The 27,793-nt window shown below is 45.9% G+C and overlaps 1 protein-coding gene across 4 annotated transcripts; it reads left to right on the forward strand.

The window, feature by feature from the left end:
* Positions 1–27,793, forward strand: LOC142582526 ((3R)-3-hydroxyacyl-CoA dehydrogenase-like). Of its 4 annotated transcripts, none has more exons than XM_075692350.1 (4): positions 13,351–13,857; positions 22,291–22,592; positions 25,548–25,741; positions 27,002–27,793. In XM_075692350.1, exons 2-4 carry the CDS (start codon positions 22,427–22,429, stop codon positions 27,416–27,418), a joined length of 777 nt encoding a protein of 258 aa, XP_075548465.1. In that variant the 5' UTR covers positions 13,351–13,857; positions 22,291–22,426; the 3' UTR covers positions 27,419–27,793. The 4 variants fall into 4 exon arrangements, with proteins under 4 accessions (XP_075548468.1, XP_075548467.1, XP_075548465.1 ...); XM_075692351.1 differs by lacking the exon at positions 13,351–13,857 and adding an exon at positions 21,869–22,038; XM_075692353.1 differs by lacking the exons at positions 13,351–13,857; positions 22,291–22,592 and adding an exon at positions 1–359.

The raw sequence follows: 27,793 nt of genomic DNA on the forward strand, positions 1-27,793 counted from the left end.
GCTTGGGCCAACAGGAAGTGCTACCTTTTTGTCGGCGCACAACTTGTCCGTAATTGAGACCCACAGCGGACCTGTCTACACCGATAAGCGCGCGCACAGTTTTGCAATCTGCTCATGCGACCTTGGCACCGAGCCCACAATTGCTTGACGGTAGAGGGGCATGTCAGTGCGCACATCGCTACGCTGATCGAGCACACTTGCGGCGGCAATGTCTCTAAGCGGACGGCTGGCCCTGGTGACGGGAGGCGCCAGCGGCATCGGCGCGGCCGTCTGCCAGGTCCTGGCCGAAGATGGAGCTGTAGTGGTAGTCGCTGACAAACAGCTTGAGGCCGCAAGGAAAGTCGCCGACTCTCTACCAGGTTAGTCGCAAAATCCTCCATATGCATCCACGTCTTAGTACTCATTCATGCCGGCTACCCGGAGAGGTGGCGCGACTGACCGTGAGTGGCGACCAAGCAGCAACTCGCGGTGGACGATGCTCACACCGTCCAGCGCTACCCGCCCGCCCATCGCCACACCGAAATGTCTCGCGGTTGATGCCTTTCACGTCAGTTCGCACCGCCATCGCCACGTAAAATAAGCGTCAACGTATACAGACGTCCTAGCTGTGCTGTTCCTGCGCCAGTGAGTGCGGTTCAGTGTAGGTTTGGGACTGCGGTGGCGCGACTGAAAAATCGAGCAGCGAGCGACTTACCCAAAGCAGTCTCTTTGCGATCGAAGCGACCAATTGCGATCAACTTGGTCGCGCGACCTCTTGTAGAGTCGCCGGTGTGAATGAGCCTTTAGTGCTGGCAGATACATATTACAGCAAGTATACTTGATTAAGCGTCCCGTATGGACTCCAATAATTCAAGGTTTTTCCGCACGATTCTTATGGCATCTAAGCGGAATTTGTGTAGAATTCATTAGATTCCGTAAGAACTATACCGAAAGAATACGGAAAACATATGGAATTATTGAAATGGCATAGGGAACGTTTCATAGAGATAGCTTTTCCCTCTTCAATATATGGGGACCATGGGACAGCGCACTCACGATGCCCTTGTGATTTATTTATTTTTTTGCCTTCCCCAATATAAGTTGAAAACATCCCGACTGAAACGAGAAAAAAAAAACACAAGCCGCATTAGATGCAGTGATTGCCAAAGGATGTTTTGTTCAGAGAACGACAGCCTTTGGGTACAGTGTACCATGGGCGTGCGGAAACCATTTACCTGGCCATTGTGAAAACTGTGGCTGTAGTATCGTATTCGGGAAGACCGCAGTTTTGGAGAAAGCAAAAAAGAAAGAAAAGGAGATAAATAATGGAAGCATTCTAAATAAAAGAAGGACCGAAATAAGAGCGTAAGTACCTCCTTTTTAGCGATGTCAAATAAAGAAATAGCCTTATTGCATGAGAATTTTTAAGCTTGTGTCGTAACAGTGCACGCATTGTTTTTCTGGGCACGTCTACAAAAGGTTGGTAATCTTTGAATAAAAATTTAGTTGGCGGTCAGCTCTTGTCCAGTGGTGCATGGCTTTTCCTGTGTGTCCTCGTTTGAATCGGTTTTGTTTCGGTTCCAGTTTATTATCCATTCAATAACAATGATTATGCAACAGATAGTATGCAGACGAGAGTCTCGAAGTTAATGACTGCAACGGGACGGTTTGAAGCTTATATTGAATATGAACCAACTATCCTCCACCAAGATATTTCTCTTAACCTCTACTCTGCTTCTTTCTAACGCTTCTTCTTGACCTTTGCTTGATCTTTGTGTGCTATTTTCTATTAGGTTAGACTTCTCTCTATTAGGTTAGATTCGCTCGTGGTATCGCGTGGTTGCTACGTCATGACTGTTATAGATTGTGCACCGGCGCAGTCTGCTTTATCGGACGTACTGGATGCCCAAAATACCTACAGGCGGCCGTTGTTAGCCTTGGCAACGTGGCCTTCTATCTGACGAGCGACGGTATTCGGATAAACATGGCAGCTAGACTAGATGAGTTGCCCTTGTCCTCTGAATAACAGTTTTCACCTTTAAGCATCGTTGTCGTCACCTCACCGCCTATACATACCTACGTCCATCAGATATCCATCAGCTACACTCACACTAACAATACTTGGCTGTATGCTTGGTATTGTCAAATGGGGTCCGATTAAAAACAAAAATTAAATTCTGGGATTTTACGAACCAAAGCTACGATCTTATTATGAGGCACGACATAGTGGGGGACTCGATATTAATTTTTTAACACCTGGGGTTCTTTAACGTGGACTTAATGCATGGTACACAGGTATTTTTGCAGTTCGCCGCAATTGAAATGCGGCAGACACGTCCGGGATTCGATCCCAGGACTTAGTGCTTAGCAGTGAATTAAGCGCCGTAGTCACTAAGCAACCACGGCAGGTTAAGTACAAATTGGGAGGTTAGGTTGACTCTATTACACTAGTAATGCTAAATACATATATCTGCATTAAAAAACAATAGTGATTTTTCATCCTATATAGTATCTCAGTTAGTGGATCCGACTTCAAAGTTAGAGACGCGATACATATCCCAAAAGACATCTCATTTGATAAAAACTTCAAAGTTGATCCTTTCTTTAAGCACAGAATCTCAATAGCTTATGCCCCACGCCTCAAAACATTGATGCGCATTACACCACCATCTCAACTTCCTCCATGCAGACAATCAAACACACCCCACGTCGAATCGGCCGAACTCGCACACAAGCCGAACTCGCATGCAGAGAGGGGGGATTTCCTTCTTGGTGCACCCGACGGAAAACCACACATTCTGAGCTGCATGATGGTCAAGGCTCCGACCTTCACCGTTTCAGGCGTTCAGAGAGTCGTATTATACGTCGATCTCCCACATTTACGTGCCTGGTCTCGAGCCCTGGCAACTGCAGTGTGAATGCGCGGATTGTCAGCGACGCTTTGACCACGACTATAGGGACCAGGTTGCTCCGGCGTAGTTTTGGAACCGGGTCTCTACATCTCAGAACATTGCGTTGCGCGGACATGTTGCTATACCTTGTATCTCACCTATTGTCATGCCGTGTGATGCAATAGCAGACAGGGAATAAGGCTGCCAGTTTACTATATATGCACGAAGTTAGGTCCTCTTTTCTTTGCCTTGCGTCGGTGCCGTCGCCAATATTGTCTGAAGCATCACCACTCACTGACTTATTATTGATGCCGAACAGGTGATGCAAATCACCAGGCTGTGTACCTGGATGTCGGCGATACCGCTTCTGTGGAGCAGCTGTTTACCAACATCAAAGGCACGTACGAAGCATTGCCGTTAAGTGCCGTCGTCAACTGCGCCGGAATTGGAGGATTAGCACCTATCGTGGATTGCAGCGACGAACTTTTCGACGACGTCATCAGGGTCAACCTGAAGGTGAGTGGCGATCGCTCGGTGTCGTCTGGTATGCTTATTAGGCCTTTCGCGACTTTATCACCAATAGTGAATAATTACTAGGCACTGATATACTAGAATTCAGCATTTTAGTTTGTTATGCCAGCAGCCCCTGTACCTCTAATCAGCTTCAACATTTTCATTTTCTTACCTTCACAACAGCGATTAGTTTGAAAACTCCCAGAAAATGTTTCTCATCAAAACTACCTACATTCACTTCTCCATCGACCATACTATAATTACCACGTTCACCTCCTTTTGTCTCTGCATTATACCTAATTAAGGTTATCACTAAGTGCAGCACGCTTTTTTTTTCTCTAGACCTTCAGTTTCTCATTTCCTTAACCATGTTTAGTAGCATGTTGTCAGTTACACATACAAAATCAGTAATTTCTGATTATATTAAAGAGGTTTTGTAATTGACTCAATGGTGCTTTATCGCAAGCATGTAGTCTTTAATTTGTAGCATATACTGGGTGTTTCAGCGAACATTTTCAAAATTTTTTAGAGGTTGCCTGTGGCAGGTAGCGCAATTCTAGTTCATGAACTGGTCTACTCGAAGAGGCGGATATTGCTGAATTAATTACTTAATTACTAATTATGCTTTTAACTAACTACCTTCCAGCCTATATTGCAATTTACCAATTCTAGTGATGGAGTTTGTGAGGCGAATGCACTTGGAAAGAATTCTCAGTATGATACCAGTTTTGAGATGTTAATTCCCGAACTTTGCGGATAAATGCATTGGCGTCCCAGTTAATTTCCTAATAAAACGTCGTTTATGCATTCGAGCACAAAAGTAACTGGAACGAACTGAACTTCCGAAAAAAGGCACGTGACAACGCTCCCTTACTTACTGGCTCCAGTATCATCTCAAGAAACTGGAAGTCAATGATCCGTTTCTGGTTAAGGGATCGTCAGACATGATACACTACCTTTCTCAACATTCTGACGTTTTATTTAAGGGTATATTCATATATACTAAAGACTTATTTATTTATTTATTTATTTATTTATTTATTTATTTATTTATTTATTTATTTAGGAATACTGCAGGCCTTAGAAGGCCCAGGCAGGAGGGGAAAGGTACATACAAAAGAAAACACAATAGATTGACGAAGGAGTAAAAAAGAAAAAAGCTCCGGAAAAAATGTAATAGAAAGTACAATTGCATAATGAGTAAAGCACCTCTAAATAATGCATAGAGAGTGGCAGATACAAATTGAAACGCTGTTTCACAAGCACAATTTCAAAGCATAGGATATGTAATAGAAAAAAAAGGAGGAGTGCATAATTCAATATTACTACAACGCGCAAATCAATAAATATTGCACAACGATACAAATTGAAACGAGATTTCGTAAGAACAAGCACTAATATTAGATAGTAATAGACGCTATTGAGTCAGTGCTGAGAAGTTTGTTATAGGGTAGGCTGTTCCATTCCGTTACTGTTCGAGGGAAAAAGGAAGACATAAAGACATTGGTTCTACCATTATAAGGCGTTAATGATGCAGCGTGGCGATGTCTTGTTCGGCGGGCAGTAAGGGGTGTTATGTAAGGTTCGGGAGAAAGAGATAGTTTATTGTTACTCAGCAAGAAGAGAAATTTAAGCCTGTGAATTTTTCTTCTTAGTTGCAAAGACTGAATATTGTGTTCAGCCATTAACTGAGTTTGAGAATCACTTGAGCGATATTTAGAGAAGGTGAACGTTACTGCTTTAGGTTGTATCATTTCTAGCGCATCGATGTTAGTCTTAGTATAGGGATCCCATACAATAGCTGCATACTCGAGTTTAGGACGGACAAGAGAGGCGTAGGCGATAAGACGGGTTTCAGAAGGAGCGTGTTTTAATTTATGCCTGAGGTAGCAAAGCTTCTTAAAAGCTGAGTCGCAAAGATGGGAGATGTGCGAGTTCCAACTAAGGTTACTGGCTATTGTAACACCGAGGTATTTATATTCATTCACCTTCGTAAGAGGTTTGGATGCTAGGGTATAGGTAAACGACAATTTATTAATTTTTCTAGTGATCTTCATAAATACTGTTTTATCATTGTTAAGCTGCATATCCCAGCGCGCACACCAAGCTAGTATGTCTTGAAGGTTAGAGTTTAGAATAACTTGATCTTGTCGGCAAGTGATCTCATTAAAGAGGAAGCAGTCATCAGCAAACAGTTTTATTTGTACGGGTTGAGTAACAATGTCTACAATGTCATTAATATATATGTTAAATAATAATGGTCCAAGAACACTACCCTGAGGAACACCAGAAGTGACAGGAAGGGTGCTGGAAGAGCAGTTATCAACTACTACGAATTGCGTACGGTTAGAAATATAAGCGCGAATCCAATTTACGAGATGTGAAGGAATGTTGAAATGTTCAAGTTTTTCTATTAGCTTTGCGTGCGATACAAGATCAAATGCTTTCCTGAAGTCCAAGAACATGATGTCAGTTTGCCCTGATTTGTCGATAGTGCTAGCGAGACTGTGAACTACAGTGGTTAATTGGGTTACAGTGGAGAGGCCCTTTCGAACACCATGCTGCATAGGAGATAGAATGGCTCTATCGTCGAGAAATTTATTGATTTCAGCAGCAATAATATGTTCTAAATGTTTGCAACAAGATGAGGTTAGTGAAATGGGACGATAGTTTGCCACTAGTGATCGATCGCCTGTTTTTAGTATCGGAACAATACGAGCAGAAAGCCAGTCGTTAGGAAGCACCGCCGATGAAAGGGATGCACGAAAGATGATTACGAGAAAGCGAGATAGCATTTCAGCGTACCTGTGAAGAAACGCGTTTGGTAGGTTATCAGGCCTAGGAGATGATTTTGTTTTAATATTCAGAAGCATATAAAAGACGCCAGACAAAGAAATAAAACTAAAATCATTGTTATGTGCAACGCCATTCATATGGGGGGAAACGGGCGAGTTCGAAAAGACACTGTTAAAATAAGCATTGAAGTGAACAGCGATATCTTGTTTAGCGACGACAGGATTGCCCTCATGCATAATATGGTCAACTGATTTACTTTTTTTACTAAGATAACCCCAAAACTTGGAAGGAGCAGTTCTGATGAAGTTAGGAAGGGTGAACTGGTAATAGCGAAGTTTAGCAACACTGACAGCCTCATTTAATTTTGCTTGGTAGGGTTCTACTATGTCACGAGAAAGACCCTGTCGTCTTAGTCGTTTGACCTTTCTCTTTATGTGCACTATGTCACGCGTCATCCAGGGAGTAGCTCTATATGTTCTCTTGGTTTTATTTGGAATAAAGTTGTCAATACAGTGCGTACAAATATTCTTAAATTCATCCCAAAGTTGAACGGTGTCATGTCCCCCAAAACTGCTAAGACGAAAGTCAAGATAATCCAGTATGCTCTCATCCCTGGCGCGTGAAAATTTTTTTACAGTAATAGTTTTACAATGAGTACATCTGAGAGGATCAAGGTAGCAAGAAAAAGCCACAAGTTCATGATCAGAAATGCCATGTTCAACAGAGACAGAATAATTATCTAAAGTCCGGCTAATAAACACAAGGTCAAGTATTGAGGCAGAAGTAGTGCTAATTCGTGTTGGCTCAGTAACCACTTTCTGCAAGTTGTGCATCAAGATTGTGTTATGCAACTGCTCATTATTTATATTAACATCAGCGCTAGGAGCTCCGTGAATCCAGTCAACTCCCGGAAGATTGAAATCACCTATGAGAAAAAATTTTCGTGCACAAAAGTCGCCATGTGATCACGCAGATCATTGAGAAATTGCGGAGCGGAATCGGGAGCGCGGTAAACAGCAAAAATCAAAACAGAAGCATTATGGCAAAAAAATTTTGGAGAGATCCACTTCAAGTTTATATTATTCTATTGTGCATCAGGAACTCTTGATTTTTATGGAAGGAGCTATTTTCAGTTTTGGTGCTGTGGCATTCCAAAATGAGTGCGGTGTTCCTATTTCGGATATTACAGATTGCTTCAGGTTTACGCTATCCTCAATCTTCGCTGAATGGAACGGGAACTTCTTCCTTCAGAAAAGCGGGATATACATAGGGTCTTGTATCGCTCCCTTGTTGAGCGAGTTACTTTTGGCTTATTCAGACAGGAACGTCCATTCATGGTTGGGCAATACAAAATTAGGAAAATCCTTTCGTTTCGTGGACGATTTTCTGATCCTGTTTCAACTGTGAGGTCAGCAGTGTTGCGGCCTCTGTTCGGCAGACGTTGGTTCTGTTTGAAGAATGCCTAGCTCCGCTCTCGCACACGCATAAACTTCCGGATAATGAATCCCTTAGGTTTATAAATCTAAAGCTATCCTTTAATCGGCATCATGTACACTGGTATACCGGATATATGAACCGCATGCCAATAAGCCTCTATTATCCTATGAATCCGCCCGTTCAAGACTGATTAAGAGAGGTATCGTTGATACTTGCTTGCATATTACACTAAATTAAATCCTGCTGTCATTTAATAGAACCTAGTTTCAGTTCACCGATCGCTCGCTTGAAGGAAGCTGGGTACCCTAGCAATAGTACCCTAGTCTCAGAGGAGTTGCGCAGTAGGTTAAGCATTGAGCCTCAGAGCGTCGAGCATCGGGTACATGATCGAAGAAATAAAACAGCTGTTCTCCCGTACATCCATGGGATCTCTCACAAACTTAAGGAAATAGGACAAAGCAGGTGTAGATGTAGTTCTCTCTGCGCCTAGAAAACTTGCAAAGCCTTACGTTAGAACTAATCCTGTTGCTAAGGAACGTAGTTCTTGCATCAATCACAAGATAAAAAAGTTTACGGATTGCTCAAAAGGTGTAGTTTACAGGATGCCTCTGAGGGCAGACAGGTAGATGTCTAAATGTTAGACTGCAACCACATAGCAATAAAGTGCGCAAAGAGTGACAGGGATTTCTAGGTGTCCATTGTGCAGAACGCGAGTGTGTTCAGTTCTTTGAAAAGACCAGTATCTTGGCTAGGCACCCTAATGAAAACACAAGACTTATCATTGAAGCAGCAGCGATCGCTGAGGGTGACTCGGTTAGTAAGCCGTAAATTACGTTAACAGATAAAGAACTTGTTTTCTTGAGATCGCATATGCGCTCTCGTTCGCCTTAAGGTAGGCGGTCATGGTTCGTTTGAATTCTGAATGCGTACTCATGCTGGCTTCATGTTTTGGAGGGTGCGTTTTTGTCTTGGTGTCTCGGCTATATATGCTTGTTATTGGAAATAATAATTCAGTTGGAAGTCGGCGCTTTCTTTAGATTAAATTATTGGATTTTACGTATCAAAACTACGATCTGATTATGAGGAATGCCGTAGCGGGCACCTCCGGAAGTTTGGAGCACGTGGAGTTAATTTAACTTATACTTAAGTCGGCGCTTGTTGTCTTTATTCTTTCGGTCCTCTTGTCTATGTACGTGTTAAGTTTGCAATCGAGTAGACCACCTTATGAACCAGAATTATGCTATCTGCCACAGGCAACTTTTTTTTAAAGTGTTCGCTGAAACACCCTGCATATCTGCAGGGCACTTTCCTGGTGACCCGAGAAGCCAGCCGCTACATGCTCCGCTCGGGCCAGCCAATGCCCGAGGGAGGCGCAGCCATCGTGAACGTTGCCAGCATCTTTGGCAAGACCGGCCAAGAAAGTTGTGCTCCGTACGCCGCTTCCAAGAACGGCGTCGTAGCACTGACCAAATCGGCAGCGCAAGAACTGGCGGCGCACGGCATTCGCTGCAACGCCGTGCTGCCAGGTTGGATTGAAACCCCCATGAGCGCAGGGGCGCCTGAAGCCTGGAAAGCAGCGGCGATCGCTACGACGCCGCTTGGAAGAACCGCTCAACCGAGAGAAGTCGCGGAAGCCATCAAATTCCTGTGCTCGCCAACCTCGAGCTCTTTCGTCACGGGTGCCGCGATTGAAGTCTCGGGAGGTTGGCGCATGTGAGCTCCCGCTCGATAGTTCTGCGAAAACAGGGGCAGGCGTTCATCACGTGGTCCGAGGCATTGGGACCGTAGTGACTTTACCTGGAGATGCGAAACAAACAATAAATATGTGGCCTGGCATGTGTCAGAGGTAGTATTCTGTTTGAATCTATTTCCGTTATATCGTTTGCGGTGCGTGATTGGTAGCTAAAGAGGCCATTTAATGAACATCAAAGAAGTGTTGACTTGGCGGCATCCCCGGGTGCTAAACCAGACAGAACCGATGATAAATGATGATACGCAAAGGGTGCAAGACAAACACATAACATACCAAAAACACTCGATAACACACTCATATACCTACATACATAATCAAAGTATCTAACTGAGACCAGTGTCTCGGAGAAATGTTAAAAGCGTCTTCGTAGCGCGGGACGCAGAGCAAGCCTATGGTCTCAGTACATCTCATCTTGTAGCTCAAGGCATGATTCTTGAAGTACATTCTGTGCGTACGATAGGGCGGTCCTTTGAAATTTGAAAATGCTGCAGTTAGTGATTACGTGGGCCCTGTACTTTCGCACATTATACACAGGGAACAGCCTCAACAATGTCCACTTAATTCTGTATAATAACGGTTTTGTATTGGCAACGCTATGACGAATACGGTGTATAGGTGCACGATAACGCCCGTCAATTAACGCCGCACGGCATGCGTAACATCCAGAGTGAGTCATCAGTGCGAATAGGTCTCTGCTGCTGTGAATAGTAAGCGCCACGCAAAAGAAGACAGTAACTGAACCGTAATTCCTTATAAAAAGATGTTTTGGGATTTCAGCTGTAGAGTTGCTGTAAGCCGAAGCCGCGACGCAGTCATGGAGTATACTTTGCTTACTATGCTGCAGCGAGAGGACATCCCCTGCATGCACTATACTATGCTGTGCAGCAACCAACAGGTTTTGGTATAGAAATAATCGATGTCAGTTTACAAGCTGATGATTAGCACCTTGCGAGTTTAGGGACTTGTTGATTGAAAGCGGGTCTTTCAAGATGACCTGTGCACTGATTGGCAGCTTTAACATGTAGATGAAAGCTGCACGCATTGCGGCCAGCTCCCTGGACGCACTAGGCTGACCTTGGCTGAGATAGCAGCATCTGCTGATGTGAGAACCCACACAGCTGTGCCACAAGCCATCGGTGTAGATGTGACGATGTTGCTTGTGGCAACAGCAGTAGTGTCGCGAAAGCGTAAAATATCTGAATGCTGGTCTCAAGGTTCTTGTCTCACTGACATCTTGTATTGGAGGCCAGACCCAGGAATTTGTGACTAACGAAACAAGGTGTAGGGGTGCCTTCTTCTTTTCGGACACAGCGCAGGACGTTTTGATTTGAAAACGCTACTGCAGTACACTTTTCCACCGACACTTTCAGCCCTCGACTACGCGAGGACTATTCTACACCAGTGATGGATTTCTGGAGCCTTGAAACTATGTTGCAGCCCGAACAGGATATGCAAGTGCTATCTGCATAAAGGGCAATATGCACGTCGTGTGGTATACATTTGTCCTGCTCAGTGAGGCAAAGCTTGAGTAGTGGGATAGTTAAAACTGTGCCGCGAGGCATTTCACGCGACATCGCGGTTTACACTCGCAGTTTCTTGTCCCCTTTTCTAGTTGTCATGTAAATTGATTTGTCAGATAAGCACAAGTCCAACCGTGCATGCAACCACCAATACATGCAGCTCAATGTCGTCCGAATGCAGCAGGCGGAAACCACACCACACCACCTTTCATCAATCTGACGGGCTGACATGTGAAGCAAGGTTTTCGTCTAGCTAGCCATCTGACAAGCTGTTATCAGCTCCGGTTTGTCCAGGTGTACATCTCTTACAGTAATGCATCAGACTGCGACGTCCCGAGGAAAACCCCCTCAGAGCGCGAGCGCACGCACGCACGCACGCGCGCAAATACATACATACATACATACATACATACATGCATACATACATACATACATACATACATACATACATACATACATACATACATACATACATACATACATACATACATACATACATACATACATACATACATACAGCTATTACAAAAAGAGCGCAAATTACCTCACAGATGAATAGAAAAAGGATGCATATAAAGGCAGATAGGCTAATCAGAGGTAGCTCCGGTTGGCTACCCTGCACGGGGGGAAGGGGTGGGGGTGAAAAGACAAAGGTTCTTTGGCCAGTTTCATTGTAAGCGCTGGCCAAGAGCTTTGTGTTCTGATAATGCGATAGTGAACAGACGCGGCGGTTGGGCTCCAAGTGATGCCCCGTAAATGTACGTTGCCCCAGTGGACTCGTACGTTTGCACCATGTGTCGTTTGCGTTCGCTGTCTTCGGATATACAGATACCGTCTGAGTTAACGGGAGGTGAACCGACCACGTTGTACCGTCTGTGGCAAGGCGTCGCGTTTACATACTCTTATGTCTCTCTTGTTGGAATGGCCAACAGCCCCACGTGCGTCACATCCCTATTGCAAAAACCAGCGCCACTGGGACCCAGTGCGCCGGATTATGGGCCCAGTGCAGCGCGCTGGACGCTGGGGCGCTGGGCAGGCGCTGGGAAGGCGCGGCGTACTGGGAGCCACTGGCTACTCGTGCGAAAAACAGCTCTAGCGCGTTAAATATGCGGTGCCTGGACACCGTATATATTTTTTTGAATACAGAAAGCAAGGAAGAGCGCTTTAGTGCAATAAAAAAAAAGAAAAAAAACACGTAAAAATAAAACCGCTCCGACAAGGATTCAAACTACCGACCTACAGATCCCAAGCCCGGCACTTTACCACTACGCCACGCCAGCAGACAGAAATTCAGGGATAATTTGCCATGTCAAAGCCGAGAAGCAGTTTGTTTCGCAGAGCTACGTCTCGTACAGCCATGGTGGATGCGCTATCGCCCAGCAACTAAAACTCACGCCTGTACCAGAAATAAAAAGTTGCTGTCCGTATTCAGCAGTATGCTTGGAAGTGCCACACCATCGATTTCCACTTGCGATTGCTATTTTAACTACCCGCGCCGAGATCGCTCCCCACCGAAGCTTAGGCCTAGCGTATCCGCCGAGTCCGTCCTCTGGGCGTGTCTAGGCGCAGGAATCAAGAAATCTAACAAGGATAAATCACTCTGTATGTCAGCTTTCGCATCGATGTTCTTAAATAAACATTTTTTTTCATGTCTACAGTGCCAGCATAAGAAGCGATGCCCGCAGATGTGACGCGTCATAAACACAGGTATGTGTGCTATCGCCGAAGGCTCCCAGCACTAGCCCGCGCTTCTCTGACGAAGATTGATGACTAGCCAGGCGTCTTGACTGAAAGGCATCACTGCACTAAGGAAACGGTGCATATCCTTTACGTGAAAAACAAGAAATGGCTATCGAAATCTGCAGTAACAGGCCATACACCATCCCGGGTCGGCGGTTTATTTAGGACTTTTTCTCGAAGTTAAAACAGCAATCGAAAGTGCAAATCGATGGTGTGACACTTCCAAGCATACTGATGAATACGGACAGCAACTTTTTCTTGCTGGTAAAGGCGTGAGTCTTAGTTGCTGGGCGATAGCGCATCAACCATGGCTGTACGAGACGTAGCTCTGCGAAACAAACTGCTTCTCGGCTTTGACATGGCAAATTATCCACCAACTTCCGTCTGCTGGCGTGGCGTAGTGGTAAAGTGCCGGGCTTGGGATCTGTAGGTCGGTAGTTCGAATCTTTGTCGGAGCGGTTTTAATTTTACGTTTTTTTTCTTTTTTTTTATTGCACTAAAGCGCTCTTCCTTGCTTTCTGTATCCAAAAAAATATATACGGTGTCCAGGCACCGCATATTTAACGCGCTAGAGCTGTTTTTCGCACTAGTAGCCAGTGCCTCCCAGTACGCCGCGCCGTCCCAGCGCCTTCCCAGCGCCCCAGCGTCCAGCGCGCTGCACTGGGCCCATAATCCGGCGCACTGGGTCCCAGTGGCGCTGGTTTTTGCAATAGGGATATGTAGCTGTAATTAGACGCTCGCACACATTATCTGCGTCTGTCAGAGCAAGAGGCAAGTGATGTGCAGAGTGCTGGGCCAATTGGACAATCGGCCACAAATGAAGGAAACAGGAGAAGCGCTACAGGACCATGCTAAAGAGCTATAGCGGGAGGGGAGCGAAACAGCTGTTATTGGTGGATAAGTTTAAACGATGGTAACACAGAATTTGATGAAGCTGTAATCATATCATCATAAGAAAATAGCACAACCTCTGCAGCGAAAAAAATACAAAGAGATAATAAAGCAACGACAATGGGCGACGTAGACGCGTTGGTGATATCTGGCAGTACGCAGAAAACCGGTTCCATCCGCAGCGTTCATCGACCGAAGTGCCACTCCAATCCTATCACCGGCACTGAAGGAACGGGATCGTCGGAGGGACAAAACCTTTCATCACTCGCCGCTCTGGCTCGTCGCAAACCAAAGTGTAACGTTGTGTATATAGTCTTGTCCAACGGCACCGACGATTGTGAGTACTACATACTACGTTCCTTTTATTGCAATAGCAATTATACCGACACCCCAGGAGCATTTTGCCGTCGGATTCGCCATCACCGTGATGTTGCGCATAAAGTCCAAAGGTAATAACACCGCCGCCCCGCGCCGTATGCTGTATGTGCGAGTGAAAGCTTGTGAAGGTCCACCGACGATCGCGGCTCCACCTCGCGCGCGTGAAAGAGCAAAGCGCAGAGGAAGCGCACTGTCTTCTGTCGCGCGCGAGGCACAGGGGGGGGGGGGGGGGGGGGGTAAGCTGGGGCCCGTTTTACTCCGGTGGCTGCTACGTACGGCGCGGCGCGGGGGCGCCCATATTTTGAAAGCGACCTTCGAGGTGGAAAAAGTGAACCGATTGCTGGTAGTTTTCTTTCTGGTAGATTGCTTCTTCCAGAAAGTTAGGTTAGGTTAGGTTAGGTTACGTCTGGTAGGTTTTCTTGTAGATTGTTTTCCACGCTTAGTTCGCGACGAAGGGAGACGAAGCTCAGGTCAATTCGCTCGCTGCTGCTGCTGCGCTTCCTCACTCCAGCGTTTTGACAGCGAGTTTCTGCGGTCATCGAGTGAGATGTGTTCATGTTTACCTGTGCTCGCGTGACACCGTGCCTGTTAATTTAGTCAGCAAATGTTTACTAGTTTATACAGCCAATAAATCTACTATCGTTAATTCGTATAGCTGTCTACTAATTTGCTATCGCAATCGATGTTTCACTTTTCGTACGAAAGTGCGAGTTTTTACTGCATTTATGATTATGTACTATCGTGGACAAATGAAACGCGAACAGGGGAGCGCGTGGCCGATAGTGCGATCAGCGCGACCTGCTGGCCATGCTCAATTCGAGCTGTGAGTGCGGGAGTACGTGTACCACTGCGATATGTTGGACCCCAGTTTCCTGTGCGCTAGTTTGATCATACCACCGCACCGGCGCGCCGCTGACATTGCCGTGAAGGCAGCTTATCGGGCCGCGCGGTGTTGCCTAAAGGCAGCCCGCACGTGCGAGACGAGCGTTTGCTTTGCTCGTTATCAAACGTGGCTTCTTATTTATGTATTTATTTTTGCCACTATCGTCTCCTCGCTATCACTGGTGCTTTACTGCTAGAAGGCAGCACTGCTCGTGCAACTCACTTGTATCATTAAAAACTCCGCTTGCACAAGAGCCACACCTTAACGGGGTGGTGTTGCCGTCTCGGCGCTATTGTATATATAACTGCAGGAACCAGTGTTCATAAGGCAATTAGAACTCAGCCATACCTGGTGTGTCGACAGAAGACAGACATCAGGTGATTGCTCTTTACCGTTACAACGTGCCGCAGCGTGACATTGTCAGCATTACAGACCGTCACTTGTCGACTGTTAATCGGATTCTTCAGGCGTACCGTGACGAGGGAGGGCTTGTAAATCTAACTTGTGGGCACAGACGTCGAGCTACGACAGATGACCAGGTTCTCCAAATCGTGGCATGCGCATCTGAAGCCTCATTTTTCACATCGAGGGAAATAGTGGACGAACTTGTTGTGGACGCTAGCTCGAAAACCGTGCGAAGATGGTTGCGCGAAGCAAACCTGCGAAACATGTTGCCTGCACAAAAACCTCTGCTTTCGGAGGCCAACAGGCGCCTACGGATTTTATTTGCTGAAGACCATTTGTCATGGACGGCTATGAACTGCAGTTACGTTAAATTATAGGGTTTTACGTGCCAGAACCACTTTCTGGTTATGAGGCACGCCGTAGTGGAGGACTCCGGAAATTTCGACCACCTGGGGTTCTTTAACGTGCACCCAAATCTAAGTACACGGGTGTTTTCGCGTCCATAGAAATGCGGCCGCCGTGGGCGGGATTCGATCCCGCGACCTCGTGCTCAGCAGCTCAACACCATAGCCACTGAGCAACCACGGCGAGTTGGAGTTACGTCATGTTCACAGAGGAATCCACATTTTCTTCGCGATGGGGCCAGCGCCAGCGCGTACAGAGAACACAAAACACCAGATATATTTGTTGTCTTATGCCCGCTGAGGTAATACCCTTTTTCCTTCAAACACTTAATGCTTTCGTAAACTAGTTCCAGCTACTTTGTAATTCGAAATAAACAGACGAATCATCCCTCAATATTGGAATAGGGTGCCATTTTTCGTATCAGGTGTTTCCACTTGGAAGGCATCTGCCAACGCTACCCAATGCACCTAACAATTTTCTTTCACAGGTTCGAGCCATGTAACCTCCAGCGTGTTGTCAGTAGGCCGGTGCGCTGTCAGCGTCTGGGGAGCCCTTTCCAAGGATGGCCTAGGTCCACTCATCTGCCTAGAAAGCCAGTTCCCCACCTAAGTGTATCGCAGGGTCATTGAAGACGATATCGTTCCGTACGCTCTTGAAGGCCCGTTCTCAGATGGCCTATTTTACCTGCAACATGATCGCAGCCCAATACACATGGCCCGATCAGTAAGGAAACAGATAGAAGAACAGGGCGTGATGCTCCTTGATTGGTCCGCTTAAGAAAGAGAGGCGTTTATTACGATATAAAAGCTTAGAGGTCGGCCGGAATCAATGTTCTGACCTGCTACTCGGCGTTGGGGGAAAAGGTGTAGACAGAAAGAATATAGAAGACGTTTATTGTGAGGATGAAGATGGTGGTGAAAATCTTGCACTCTCCAAGACTCTTCAAAATCTCTTGTCTAGTCCGCTCTCATACAAAAATGTGTTGAGGGCCTTAAGACTATAAGGATGATGACGACGATCAGGCGAAAGTCCTAATATAATCTTTTCGGTTAATGGTACAACGACAAATATTGACAAGATATCTGTCGGCGATTATTTCTGTACATCAAATCGAGGGCAGATGCACAAGAGGTGAACCTTAAAGGTTCGCATGAGAGATAAGCAGCAGAACTGCAGATAAGAACTGCAGCATGGCAGACCAAGACGTGTTCTCAGTGCCTGAGCTTGTAAGCCCTACAATTCCGGTAGGCAGGAAGGGCGAATGTTTGTAATAATCGGTAAACTGTATCGCAAGTAGCCTACGAAAAGTGAGTCATATAGCTGGAGCATGCAATGATCTCACTCACGGGCCTCACTTCATGCCTGCTATATATTTAAGCAGGTGTATGAAGCTGCTTAATTTGGACTTAAGCATCGACACTTGCTTCGACCAGGACAAGGTCCGGCCAGTCATCACTACTAGAAATCTGGGGTGCGTTACGTACGGTATGCCTGCGCCGTTGATCGTAATCTGGTAGTGGTGCATCGCCTTGCGGGTAAAAGCAAGGGCCGCACACTTCGCAGATGCAAATTGTACACCTTGCTGCTGCAAATATTTTGAGGTGACCAACACTGCACGTTGCAATCATGCACGAAGTTGAGGCCGCGAAACACCAGAAGCCCATATGCAGATATCGTCAGCGTATAGGGCCATGGTTGTAGTCTCTGACAATGTATCGGCGAGTCCAATAAGGGTATTATTGAACAGCGTAGGGCTGAGTACGTCTTCTTGAAGAACGCCACGGCTGATTTGACGACGACTGGTTTCCCCATCTGTCGTCGTCATAAATATGGTCCTGCCTGTAAGGAAATTCATTAACCATTGAAACATCCTACCTCCAATTCATAGCTCCTCAAGTGCGCCAAGAATGGCGTCAGGCAACACATTGCCATATGCATCTTTGACGTCCAAAAATGGTACTCCTGACAAGCGTTGACGCTTCTTATCCTGTTAGATGGTTGACACGAAGTCAATAACGCTGTCAATGGACGATCTTCCTTTGCGAAAACCTGTAATCATGTCTGGATAAAGGCTGTACTTTTGGAGAAACCACTCTAGCCTCATCAGCGCCATTCTCTCCATGATCTTTTCCACGCAGCTTGCCAGTGCAATAGGTCTGTAGGAAGATATCGCAGGAGGTATCTTGCCAGGCTTCAGAAGCGCTACAACACGACTGGTTTTCCATTTCTCCGGCACAGTGCCTGATCTCCACGATGCATTGAAGATGGAGAGGAAAACAGTGCGTGCGTCTTCCCCCAGAGAACGCAGCGCAGCGTATGTGATGCCATTTGGTCCAGCCGCTGATGATCTTCGATATGAAGCCAGTGCAGCGTCTAGTTCTTGCATTGTCAACATGATGTCAAGACATTCGTATGTGGATGTTGGGGCTTGTCGGTCGATTGTTGAATGTGGACCAGAAGCTACAGCCACAATCAATTTGCCATAGTCCTCTGCAACCTCCACCTCGCTTCTACATTGTACCACTGCCACAGTCCGGAACGTGTACTTTTCTTGAGGGGGAAATCGTAAGCTGTGCATTACCTGCCATATTTTACAGTGGTTTGCGAGGGTCAAGGGAAGTAAAAAATCTTCTCCAGCGCTTATTACCCAGTTTGTCAAGGTGCCGACGGACATGTCGTTGAGCTCGGGGACAGATCTGCCTCAGGCCCGCTCAAGGTGCCAACATGAAACTATGTGAGCATATCTGGGGCGCAATGAAAAAGGCTCTCTCCCGTCTATCGCTACAGAGGGGCTGGCAGGATGCACTGTGGGGGCTGTTCAGGAAGCGTGGGAGCGCCTACGGAGCTCTGATCTAGCTATGCGTCTCTTCGAAAGCTTGCCCCGAAGAATGACGGCCGTCGCTGCGGCCCAAGGAGATTTCACAGAATATTAGAGCCCTCTCAACAAGTCTGCGACGGAAAGCTCTTAAATATGAGCGAATCAATTGTACCACAAGTTGACTTTCCACTTCATAAAAGTCGTGAGAGAGTCTCAATTTGCAAATAAATGCATTTCCTTTGTTGTTACTTTTAGCCTGCTATATTGTAGCTTTAATCTACGCCCAGATTAGCATCTTCTACCACACTTCGCAGGTTTCATAGTGTCGCGGGTCAATAAAGAAAACGACGTTAATCACGCGAAGTTGTTCGGCGCTTGTCTTTCAATAATGTTTTTTTTTTTCTAATACTTGAGAGAAGTTTGAAAAGAGAATGCCGCTGGAATGCCTGTATTATCGACGCGAACGTCTGCAACGATGCAATTGAATGGCACGAGCAGTGCCGCCTTCCAGCAGTTAAAGCACCGGTGATAGCGAAGAGACGATGGTGGCAAAAATAAATACATAAATAAAAAGCCACGTTTGATAGCGAACAAACGCTCGTCTCGCGAGTGCGGGCTGCCTTTAGGCAACACCGCGCGGCCCGAACAGCTGCCTTGACGCCAACGTTAGCGGTAAGATAAAGCTAGCGCACAGGAAACTGCCGTTGAACGTATCGCAGTGGTACACGTAATCTCGCACTCACAGCATGAACTGAGCACGGCCAGCAGGTCGCTCTGATTGCACTATATCGGCCACGCGCTCCGCTGTTCGCGCTTCATTTGTCCACGATATTATGTACACGTCACGACGGGTTTCACACGGGCTGTAATATTATATGTGAGAGGATAATACAGGTCGTAGAAGCCGGTCGATAGGAAGAAGTGAAGAATGCACTGCAAGAAGCACATGCGAGTGGCATTCTTTAAATTTTACCGAATTTTTTTAAAAAATATAGCTTGTTGCAGATAGGATAATTCTAGTCCTTGAGCTGGATTATTCAGATAGGCCGCCATTACTAGCACGGGAAGTCGAAGTACCTATCCGACTAATGAACAAAAAGAGTCTTGTGATTAAATCACTTTACGGCACATATTTTAATTTGCGAGTTGTAGCCGGTGAGTTTGCAAGGCGTGTTCACTTGGAATGAATTTCTAGCGTGACGGCAGTTTGGATATATGAATGCGCCATCAAACTTGCCGTACAAAATTACAAAACAAAACAAAATGCTTTTTTGTGCGTTGAAGCGAAAAAGTAATTGTAAGGCCCATGTATTTCGTCCCACGCTTTGGGAAATAATATCTCGAAACTGATGTCATCCTGGAAATTAATTCCAAGTGGATGCGTCCTGCAAGCTTAACGGCTACGATTCTTGGGCCGCAAAGTAAACAATTCGGAAGTTAACTAGTGAATTCTCGTTAATTAGTTGAATATGCGTTTCGATTTATATTGCTAGTAATGCCTACCTCTTCGAATAAACCAGCTGAAGGACAAGAATTGTGCTATCTAACACAGGTGAGGTTTAAGAATTCCATAAAACCTGAAAATGATCACCGCGCATAAGATAATGCTCATAGTATGCGAAAGCGCCAAGCAATTAGTGGACAAAAATAAGCAATAAGCACTACAGTACACAATATGTTAACGAAGATTAGGCGCCATTTTACGCAAAGGATAGCAAAATTAGCTTTAAAATTTGAACCACTAATATGTCTCGTTTGTCTTCGTCAGGAGCGGTGCCATAGAACGACCGTGCTATTAGAAATGCTCGTATATAAGGAAAAGTCAGTCTGAATAGTAGAACATTTATAATTTAAAATGCTGGATTTGTTCATTTTAGACATCCTATTAAGTGATCTCAGGTGTAGGAGTGAGAGAGGCAGAAATCGCGATGTTGGTACCAGTACTACTACGCCAGAATAATTACAGGAAATAGCCCGACTCCTCCAGACTGTCCCTCCAGACTGCAGGATAATCATTCGGCGGTCACTTGTCCACTTCGTGTTCTGTGAGGAGCTCGAGATAGCCATTTTCCACCTATCACTCCGTTCCAAGAGCTTTGCCTCCATGTGTTAGAACAAAGAGGGCCGCACTGCAGCTTATCCTGTTATCTTCGTTAAATACAACCGTGTTTCTGCTTTAGGTACACTTTAGAAATTTGCGATACCTATTTTTGCCGCGGAGGTTGAATTGCGTGGCTTGCTACTTTGTTTTTTTCTTCTTTCAAATGTATTGCGCTTTCTGAATTTCTCTGAAACACCGGAAGATCTAAAATAAATTGCGCTTGCATCAATCGCCCCACTATGAACTCTCTAAAGCAACCAATTTTATCTGTGCTTACTCAGTGATTCCGCAAAGGAAAAATCCCTGTATTACGCATGAATCGGAATAGCGAGAACCACCCTATAGCACTACCTCTTAAAACAACTGTGCGCGATTGGTAGCGCGGCTGTAATTGGGCCGCGCCACGGGTGGAAACCGTTTACAAAGCGTTCCCAAGGTCATTTCACCGGGGCTCACCGGCCACGTGACGGCCACTTGACGGCCCAAGTATTCAGGCTGATACCATTGCTTTCTCGGCCACTGAACGTGCGGCCGGTCCATCCAAAACTTGTTCTTGCACACATTTTCCGCAACGACGAATAATAAAGCAGATGGAGATACATTCGTTGGCTTCCGCGGCACCTCGGTTGGGGCTACTGGGGGCGGGGTCGGCGCCATGGGAGACGAGGTTGACTGCGGCGACGTTGACGTCGTCGTCTCTTGACTGGGCTTGGTTCAGCCTCCTCTCGTATGAGAGGCAGACGAAGGGCAACATACGTTGCCCGCAACTCTCTGTCTGTCTTACGTCTCTGAGCAAAGTGTGAGCTTGCTTCGAGGCACGCTTGAGACCAGAATAAGTTGACTTGTATTGGTTAATTACCCTTTCACAATACCGCAAAGCGCACTTTTACCGCGAGAGGAGGTTCGGTAAGTCAGAACAGACGCGAAAGTAACACGGGTGGCGACGCCGCCTTGAGATTCCCGCACCCGATCCCAGTGACGTGATCCCTTTTGACCGCGTCTCTTCGGGCAAAAGTATCTTTTCTTTCGCAAAAAGACGCACGCACTGCGTTGTCCATTTTTCAACAAAAGAACCAGAACCAAAGACTGAACTTCGCGAGCTCCCAGAAGTTTTCTTGCACCTCAATGGTAGTATACAAAAAAGTATATTGAAATTAGTGGCGTCACGCTGACGTACTGGCGCTGGGCTCTCGGCGATAAATTAATGACATATAAGTTTGGTCTCTCTTTTGTCTTCTAGTGAGCAACATCTTGCCACGAAATTAACGAAAATAGAGTTTTTATCTCGTATTATCAGTCTAAACTGATTTCCTCTTCCTCCTTAGTGTCTCTTTAAAGCTGCAGGTACGAACAAACTAACCCAGCAGCGCGCTCTTCAAAGCTGTAAAGTTGAACAGTTTGATCTCTGAAGCCGGAAGCTACCTCCCCTCTCCCCCGTCATTCAGAGAGAGGGGGGTGAGGAAGCAGTGTGCAGCTGAACATGTGCGGTGGCTGCAAGACGACCATCTGCACTTTCAGCCTCGGATGCGTACGTGTCCCAGAACTGAGCGAAATTCCTAGAAAACCAGCCTCTTTCTTTCTTTCTTTCTTTCTTTCTTTCTTTCTTTCTTTCTTTCTTTCTTTCTTTCTTTCTTTCTTTCCATTTCCACACGGCTACGCGGGCATGCTGCCAACTCTGCGAGGCAGTCGCGCGAGCGAAACGGCGGGCTTGTCAAAGCTCTGCCTATTTGGCGCTCGTGCCATTTCCGCATAGCCTGATTCCACATTTTCAGCATCGCAGCACCGGTACCTCGTCGGCGACTCATTGCGGCAGCGGAGATCCTCGTGCCTTGTAGTGTCCCCGCGTGCTACTCGCGCCCAATCTAGAAGCTACAGTAAGAGAGGTCGCTGTTCGCCAACTGCGATCCGAGGGTAAGATGACTGCGGTAGTTTCGGTCTTCACCGGAAGGCTGGCCCTAGTTACGGGAGGCGCCAGCGGTATCGGCAAGGCAGTCTGCGGGGCGCTCGCCGCAGAAGGTGCAATTGTGGTGGTGGCCGACAAGCAGTTCGACGCAGCGAAGGAGGTATCAGAGTCGCTGCCAGGTGAGTTGGGGAGATTTAGCACCAATCACGTTGCTTGTTGAACTTCGTCGACGTGAAACGTTTCTTTGCAACGTGCTGTGATACCGCTTCCAAGCTTAGACTCCCCTTGTCTCTTATTCCCCTCGGCTGTGTTTGCTAAGTGCAATGTATATATATATATATATATATATATATATATATATATATATATATATATATATATATATATATATATATATATATATATATATATATATATATATATAATTCCTTTCACTGCTGTTGCTAAAATGATGCCCTCTCTCTCTCTCTCTCTCTCTCTCTCTATATATATATATATATATATATATATATATATATATATATATATATATATATATATATTTATATATATATATATCCAAATCAAGTACAAAGATATGGAAGGGGTGCGGAGTGATACAAGCAGCAGCGAATTATCAAAAGGACATGGGACGAAGCTTGAACTCTTGGCTCTCGCTTGTGAAATTTGATCACCAGCCATTGCAAGGAAACCGCAAGTTCCCGTTCTTGTATTTATTTTTTTTAATATAATACATACCGCGGATTCAAGGTCTAGACAGGGTGGGCCTCATAACAGAACAGATACACAGTGAACGAATAAACAATGAACAGCAATTTTAGGAATATGTGCGCGGTAAGCAATTACGGTAATATATTGAACGTGGGAAAAAAGAAGACCTTAATGTGCTTGTGTTCATGCAAAGTAACGTTTTAGTGTGTTATCATGGTGGTGTCGTGTATGTTTGGTCGTTGACGGTGACACAAAAGTTGAGAATTCAATTGCCAGTTCTTTAATAATAAACTTAAGAAGGAACAGTAATCTTTCTTCGTGCTTCCGAGTACCAATCTGTATTCCATTGCACTGCATTACAGTCTACTGTGAGAGCCGTAAACAGGAAATTTGTCGAATATAAGCCTCGTGGCCTTCCTTTGCATTCTTTTATTTATTTTCTTTTCCTTATTTTGGTGTAAGGGTTCCAAACGATACACGCCTATTCGAGTTTAGATTTGGTAGAGTGGTTAGGTTAGTGAGTGGTATCGGAGTAGTTTAACGTTAGTGGGGACGTATTTAAGCTTATACCCTAAAAAAACACACACAATTTGTCAGGGGAAGGGGGGCGCACACCGGGCACTTGCTTCCGCTCGAAAAGAAATTCTGGCCACGCAACTGGTCTGCGTCACTCCTAAATATTCGTAGTCAGTAACTTGTTGAAGTGGAAAGAAACCCACCTGATACGTATATGCAAAATGCTCTTTCTTTCGAGTAACGGAAAGGAACACGCTTTTCTCTGTGTAAAGTTTCATGCCACAATGATTGCACCATTTGGCAATGTTATTTACACTAATGCTTATATCTTCTCTGTCATTTCTAAACGAATTTCTTTGTACAAGGCACAATGATGGTGGAACGGTCAGATTTGGACACAGTTTAATTAATTTACAGCAGAAAGAGTAAATGTAGCAATACAGTTCCTTGAGGCACCCCAGATGTGAATGGACGACAAGTTAATGCACGTCCACACTTACGAAGTGTATGCGGTCATACGAATAAGGTGCAATCCAGCGAACAAAAACTTCCACTTCTGACCTTAAGGATTAGCTTGTCATGAAGCACCGAATCAATTACTTTGGAAAAATTCAAGAATATTACATTCTTTGGTTCCCTACAATCACGCGTACACGCATCTGCTAGTCCCGATCCACAGAGATTTCGAATATCAATTTAAGACGCCATACAGACGGAAGGGGCCAGAGTGACAGATAGAGAAAGAAAGGTGAGCCATGAAGTTGTGCTGTACATGTGATAGGTTTCTAAAAAGATTATTATTATTAATTAGCACCGCTAACTCTTTAGGTATGTGATAGCATACTTAGATTGCACCGTCTCGACAGCTGCGCACGCGTTCGCCACGGGCGATCTTGCACAGTTATTTATCAAAGTGACGTTTCTATACCTCGTATATCTTTTGCGACTTCGCATGCATTGTGACCCGATCGCGTACGGACACACCTCGAAATTTTTGTTAAGACACCTCCAAAGTGGGCGAAGTCCGCCTATAACGCTGTATACATAAAAAAAAAAAATGCGTGACCGATGGTGGGATCCAATACAGAGATACCCGTTAAGCCGAATGCTTTAAGCATTAGGCTATACGATTGCACGCATGCATCATAGCGCGAAATTCGCTCTTTGAAACGTACAGCACTTGCGTCACGTGCCAGTTCCTCGCATTCTTCCCTTGTGACAACGAGCGCTTTCAGACGCTGTGTTAGATTGCACTGCCTTCGAGATTTGCACACATTTTTTTCGTCAGGCGGATAGCTACGAATTTGTAATTGTTGTCAGTGTGAGGGTTCGCATTTAATGCTATTGCATTAAAAAAGAAAAAGAAAATACAAGAAAAAGAACTGCAAAGTCCCGCGGAAAAGACAGCTGTGGCGTTATATTCTTGGTGTAAGTCTAGTACTGTGTCACCACGGGGGGTGCCGTTGTAAGAAAACAGGTGCGCTTCACATTCCAGAGACCTGCCTCATGGGGCACCCAGCAACAGCTGCACCCATACTTACACCGCCATGCGGCAACCATATACGACCCTCTCTACCTATACCGCTACCTTATCGCATACCAGATGACGCAATGCATGAAATGGCGACATGAAAGCCGCGACGCTACGTTGGTGATCTGACGTCTACACCAAACACATCAGAATTAAACGGGCATATATCAAGTGAAGGAGTCTGTGATCCAATTTCTTGCAAAGTCCTTTACATTTCATTGATTCTAGGAGGAGTGTCGAGTTAAGCGGAAGAGCGTTATAGAATAGAATGTAGGAGTCAGTATTGCTGTTACACCCTGTATATATAAGCCTTGCTAAGCTACAGAGCTCAGTCGTTACGCTAAACGACAGGAATCGTTCCCCGGCTGCTGCGCAGGTGAGGCCAAGCATCGGGCCATTTATGTGGACGTTGGCGATGCTTCGTCCGTGGAGCAGCTCTTCAGGGACATCAGACAGGTATTCTCGGAGCCGCTCAGCATAGTCGTCAACTCGGCGGGAATTCTGCGGAAGTGTTCCCTCGTCGATTGTATGGACGAGACCTTCGATGACGTCATCAGGGTAAACCTGAAGGTGCGAGCTAGGGCAAGAGTCGCTCATCTTATGTCAGTGATAATGTAGCAGCAAGAGGTAACCACTTTGACCACCCTACTAATTCTTAGTTATGCAGGAAGTACATAACTAGGGAGTACGACGTGGCAACACTATACCGCACCATTTCGGAATAGGATCCACTGAGGTTGGTTCAATAGCGACTCTTTACAAACATTTAATCAAAGGGGACATATTGACATGCTTACCTAGGTGAAATTTAGAAATGTAATTTGACAGTGTCGCCACTAAATGCGGTTGAATATTAACTCAGACTCCACGCCTTACTGCTTCGTAACTTCTTTCTCCTTTTATCCCCCTTAACCCTTCCCCCCATGCAGGGTAGCCAACCAGAACTACCTCCGGTTAATCTCCCTGCCTTTCTATGCATTATTTCTCTCTCTCTATCGTTAATTCCGACCGCGAATGAGAAAATATGTCAAATTAAGGTTATTGCTACGAAACTGACATATTCGAAACAAGACGTGAGAACTTGTAGCTTCAAGCATATCTAAGAGTGCTTTCAAACGATTAGAGCCGTGCGACTAGCGACATGTGTCTTCGGAAAAAGGACCACTCAAATCTAGAGGTCTGGCAGCATAGCTTGAACTGCACATCATGCTTCCAGGCGTACATATTACTTCTGAGGGAACATGCGATTTCCGAAGGCTAGAAACTTATCACACCGGCAAACCAGTGACCCAAACGCACATGTAGAGCAAGAGCTTTAACCGAATGTTTCAAGTGGCTTTTGGTTTCCTGGATGTTATCACTTCATTACTGAGGGGACTAATGACCTTATCCAGAAATATAAGTTGATTGGCAGTAGAGTGGGAGTCACACTCGTATAGTGTGGTACAGTGGCCGGCTGAAGACTGCACTAACGTCTCCTTGAAGTGGCTGCTGAGCTTATGCGAGCCATTGGACCGCGCATGCGGTATGTTCATACGTGTACGCTTTCTCGCGAGCGGTGGCGACCAAGTAGGCCTCTTCTAAAAAATTGTTATTCGCGTTACACGTAGCAAGCTGAAATTACAGAAGTGAATACGGCGTGCGGAAGCGCGTCTTTTGTCAAGTAAAAAAGAAGGCGCATTGCTTGAGCTTGACGTGATCGACTCGCTGAGCAGACTCAGTTTATAACAAGCGCCGGCTGATTAACTGAACCGTTTTGAAATGTCACAGCAAGGATATCACAGAATACTTCGTTAAACCAGCGGTCCGTGGTGTTGCCTCTGCTTGCAGGGCACCTTCCTGGTGAATCGTGCAGCTAGCCGTGACATGCTCCGATCTGGCACACCATTGCCCGATGGTGGCGCGGCCATCGTCAACGTATCCAGCATCGAGGCCAAAAGCGGCTTTTGGTCATCCGCCGTGTACTCCGCTTCCAAAGCCGGCATCGTGGCCCTCACCAAGTCGGCGGCGCAGGAGCTGGCGGGGCACGGCATCCGCTGCAACGCCGTGCTGCCCGGCTGGACGGACACTCCCCTGGCAGCAAGCAGCGACGAAGCTGTCAAAGCTCAGGCGCTGGCACTGATGCCTATCAAGAGGCCCGCTGAGCCCCGTGAGATCGCGGAGGCTATCAAATTCCTCTGCTCACCGACTGCCAGTTCCTATGTCAACGGCGCAGCTCTTGAAGTCACCGGAGGCTTCTGCATGTGAATTCGCTCCTTCCGCGTGACCTGTAGGCTTTCCGATACAAGTACAGACGGGCGCTCTCACTGTACTTCCGCGCGCATCCACCGCTTCTAGGGTTCGCCACTGTCACCACATCCCGTACTTGCACTTCTGTGGCGCTTATCCTAGTACTGAACACATCTCACAAAGGTGTCCTCCAAACATACCTTCTTCCCTATCTCTACACTCAACTCATTCCATTGCTGCAAGTGGCTGACTCAAGCCACCTCCACGGACAACCACAAATTCCTGTCTGAGTTCTTTAAAACTCACTCTACTGAACGCATCCAGTGACCCACTGTAACGACTTTTTCATTATCGCTTCTGATGTTCAATAAAATAAAAAAGTGGCGCCTCAAA

Source organism: Dermacentor variabilis, chromosome 5 (assembly GCF_050947875.1).
Source record: "Dermacentor variabilis isolate Ectoservices chromosome 5, ASM5094787v1, whole genome shotgun sequence".
Taxonomy (NCBI): domain Eukaryota; kingdom Metazoa; phylum Arthropoda; class Arachnida; order Ixodida; family Ixodidae; genus Dermacentor; species Dermacentor variabilis.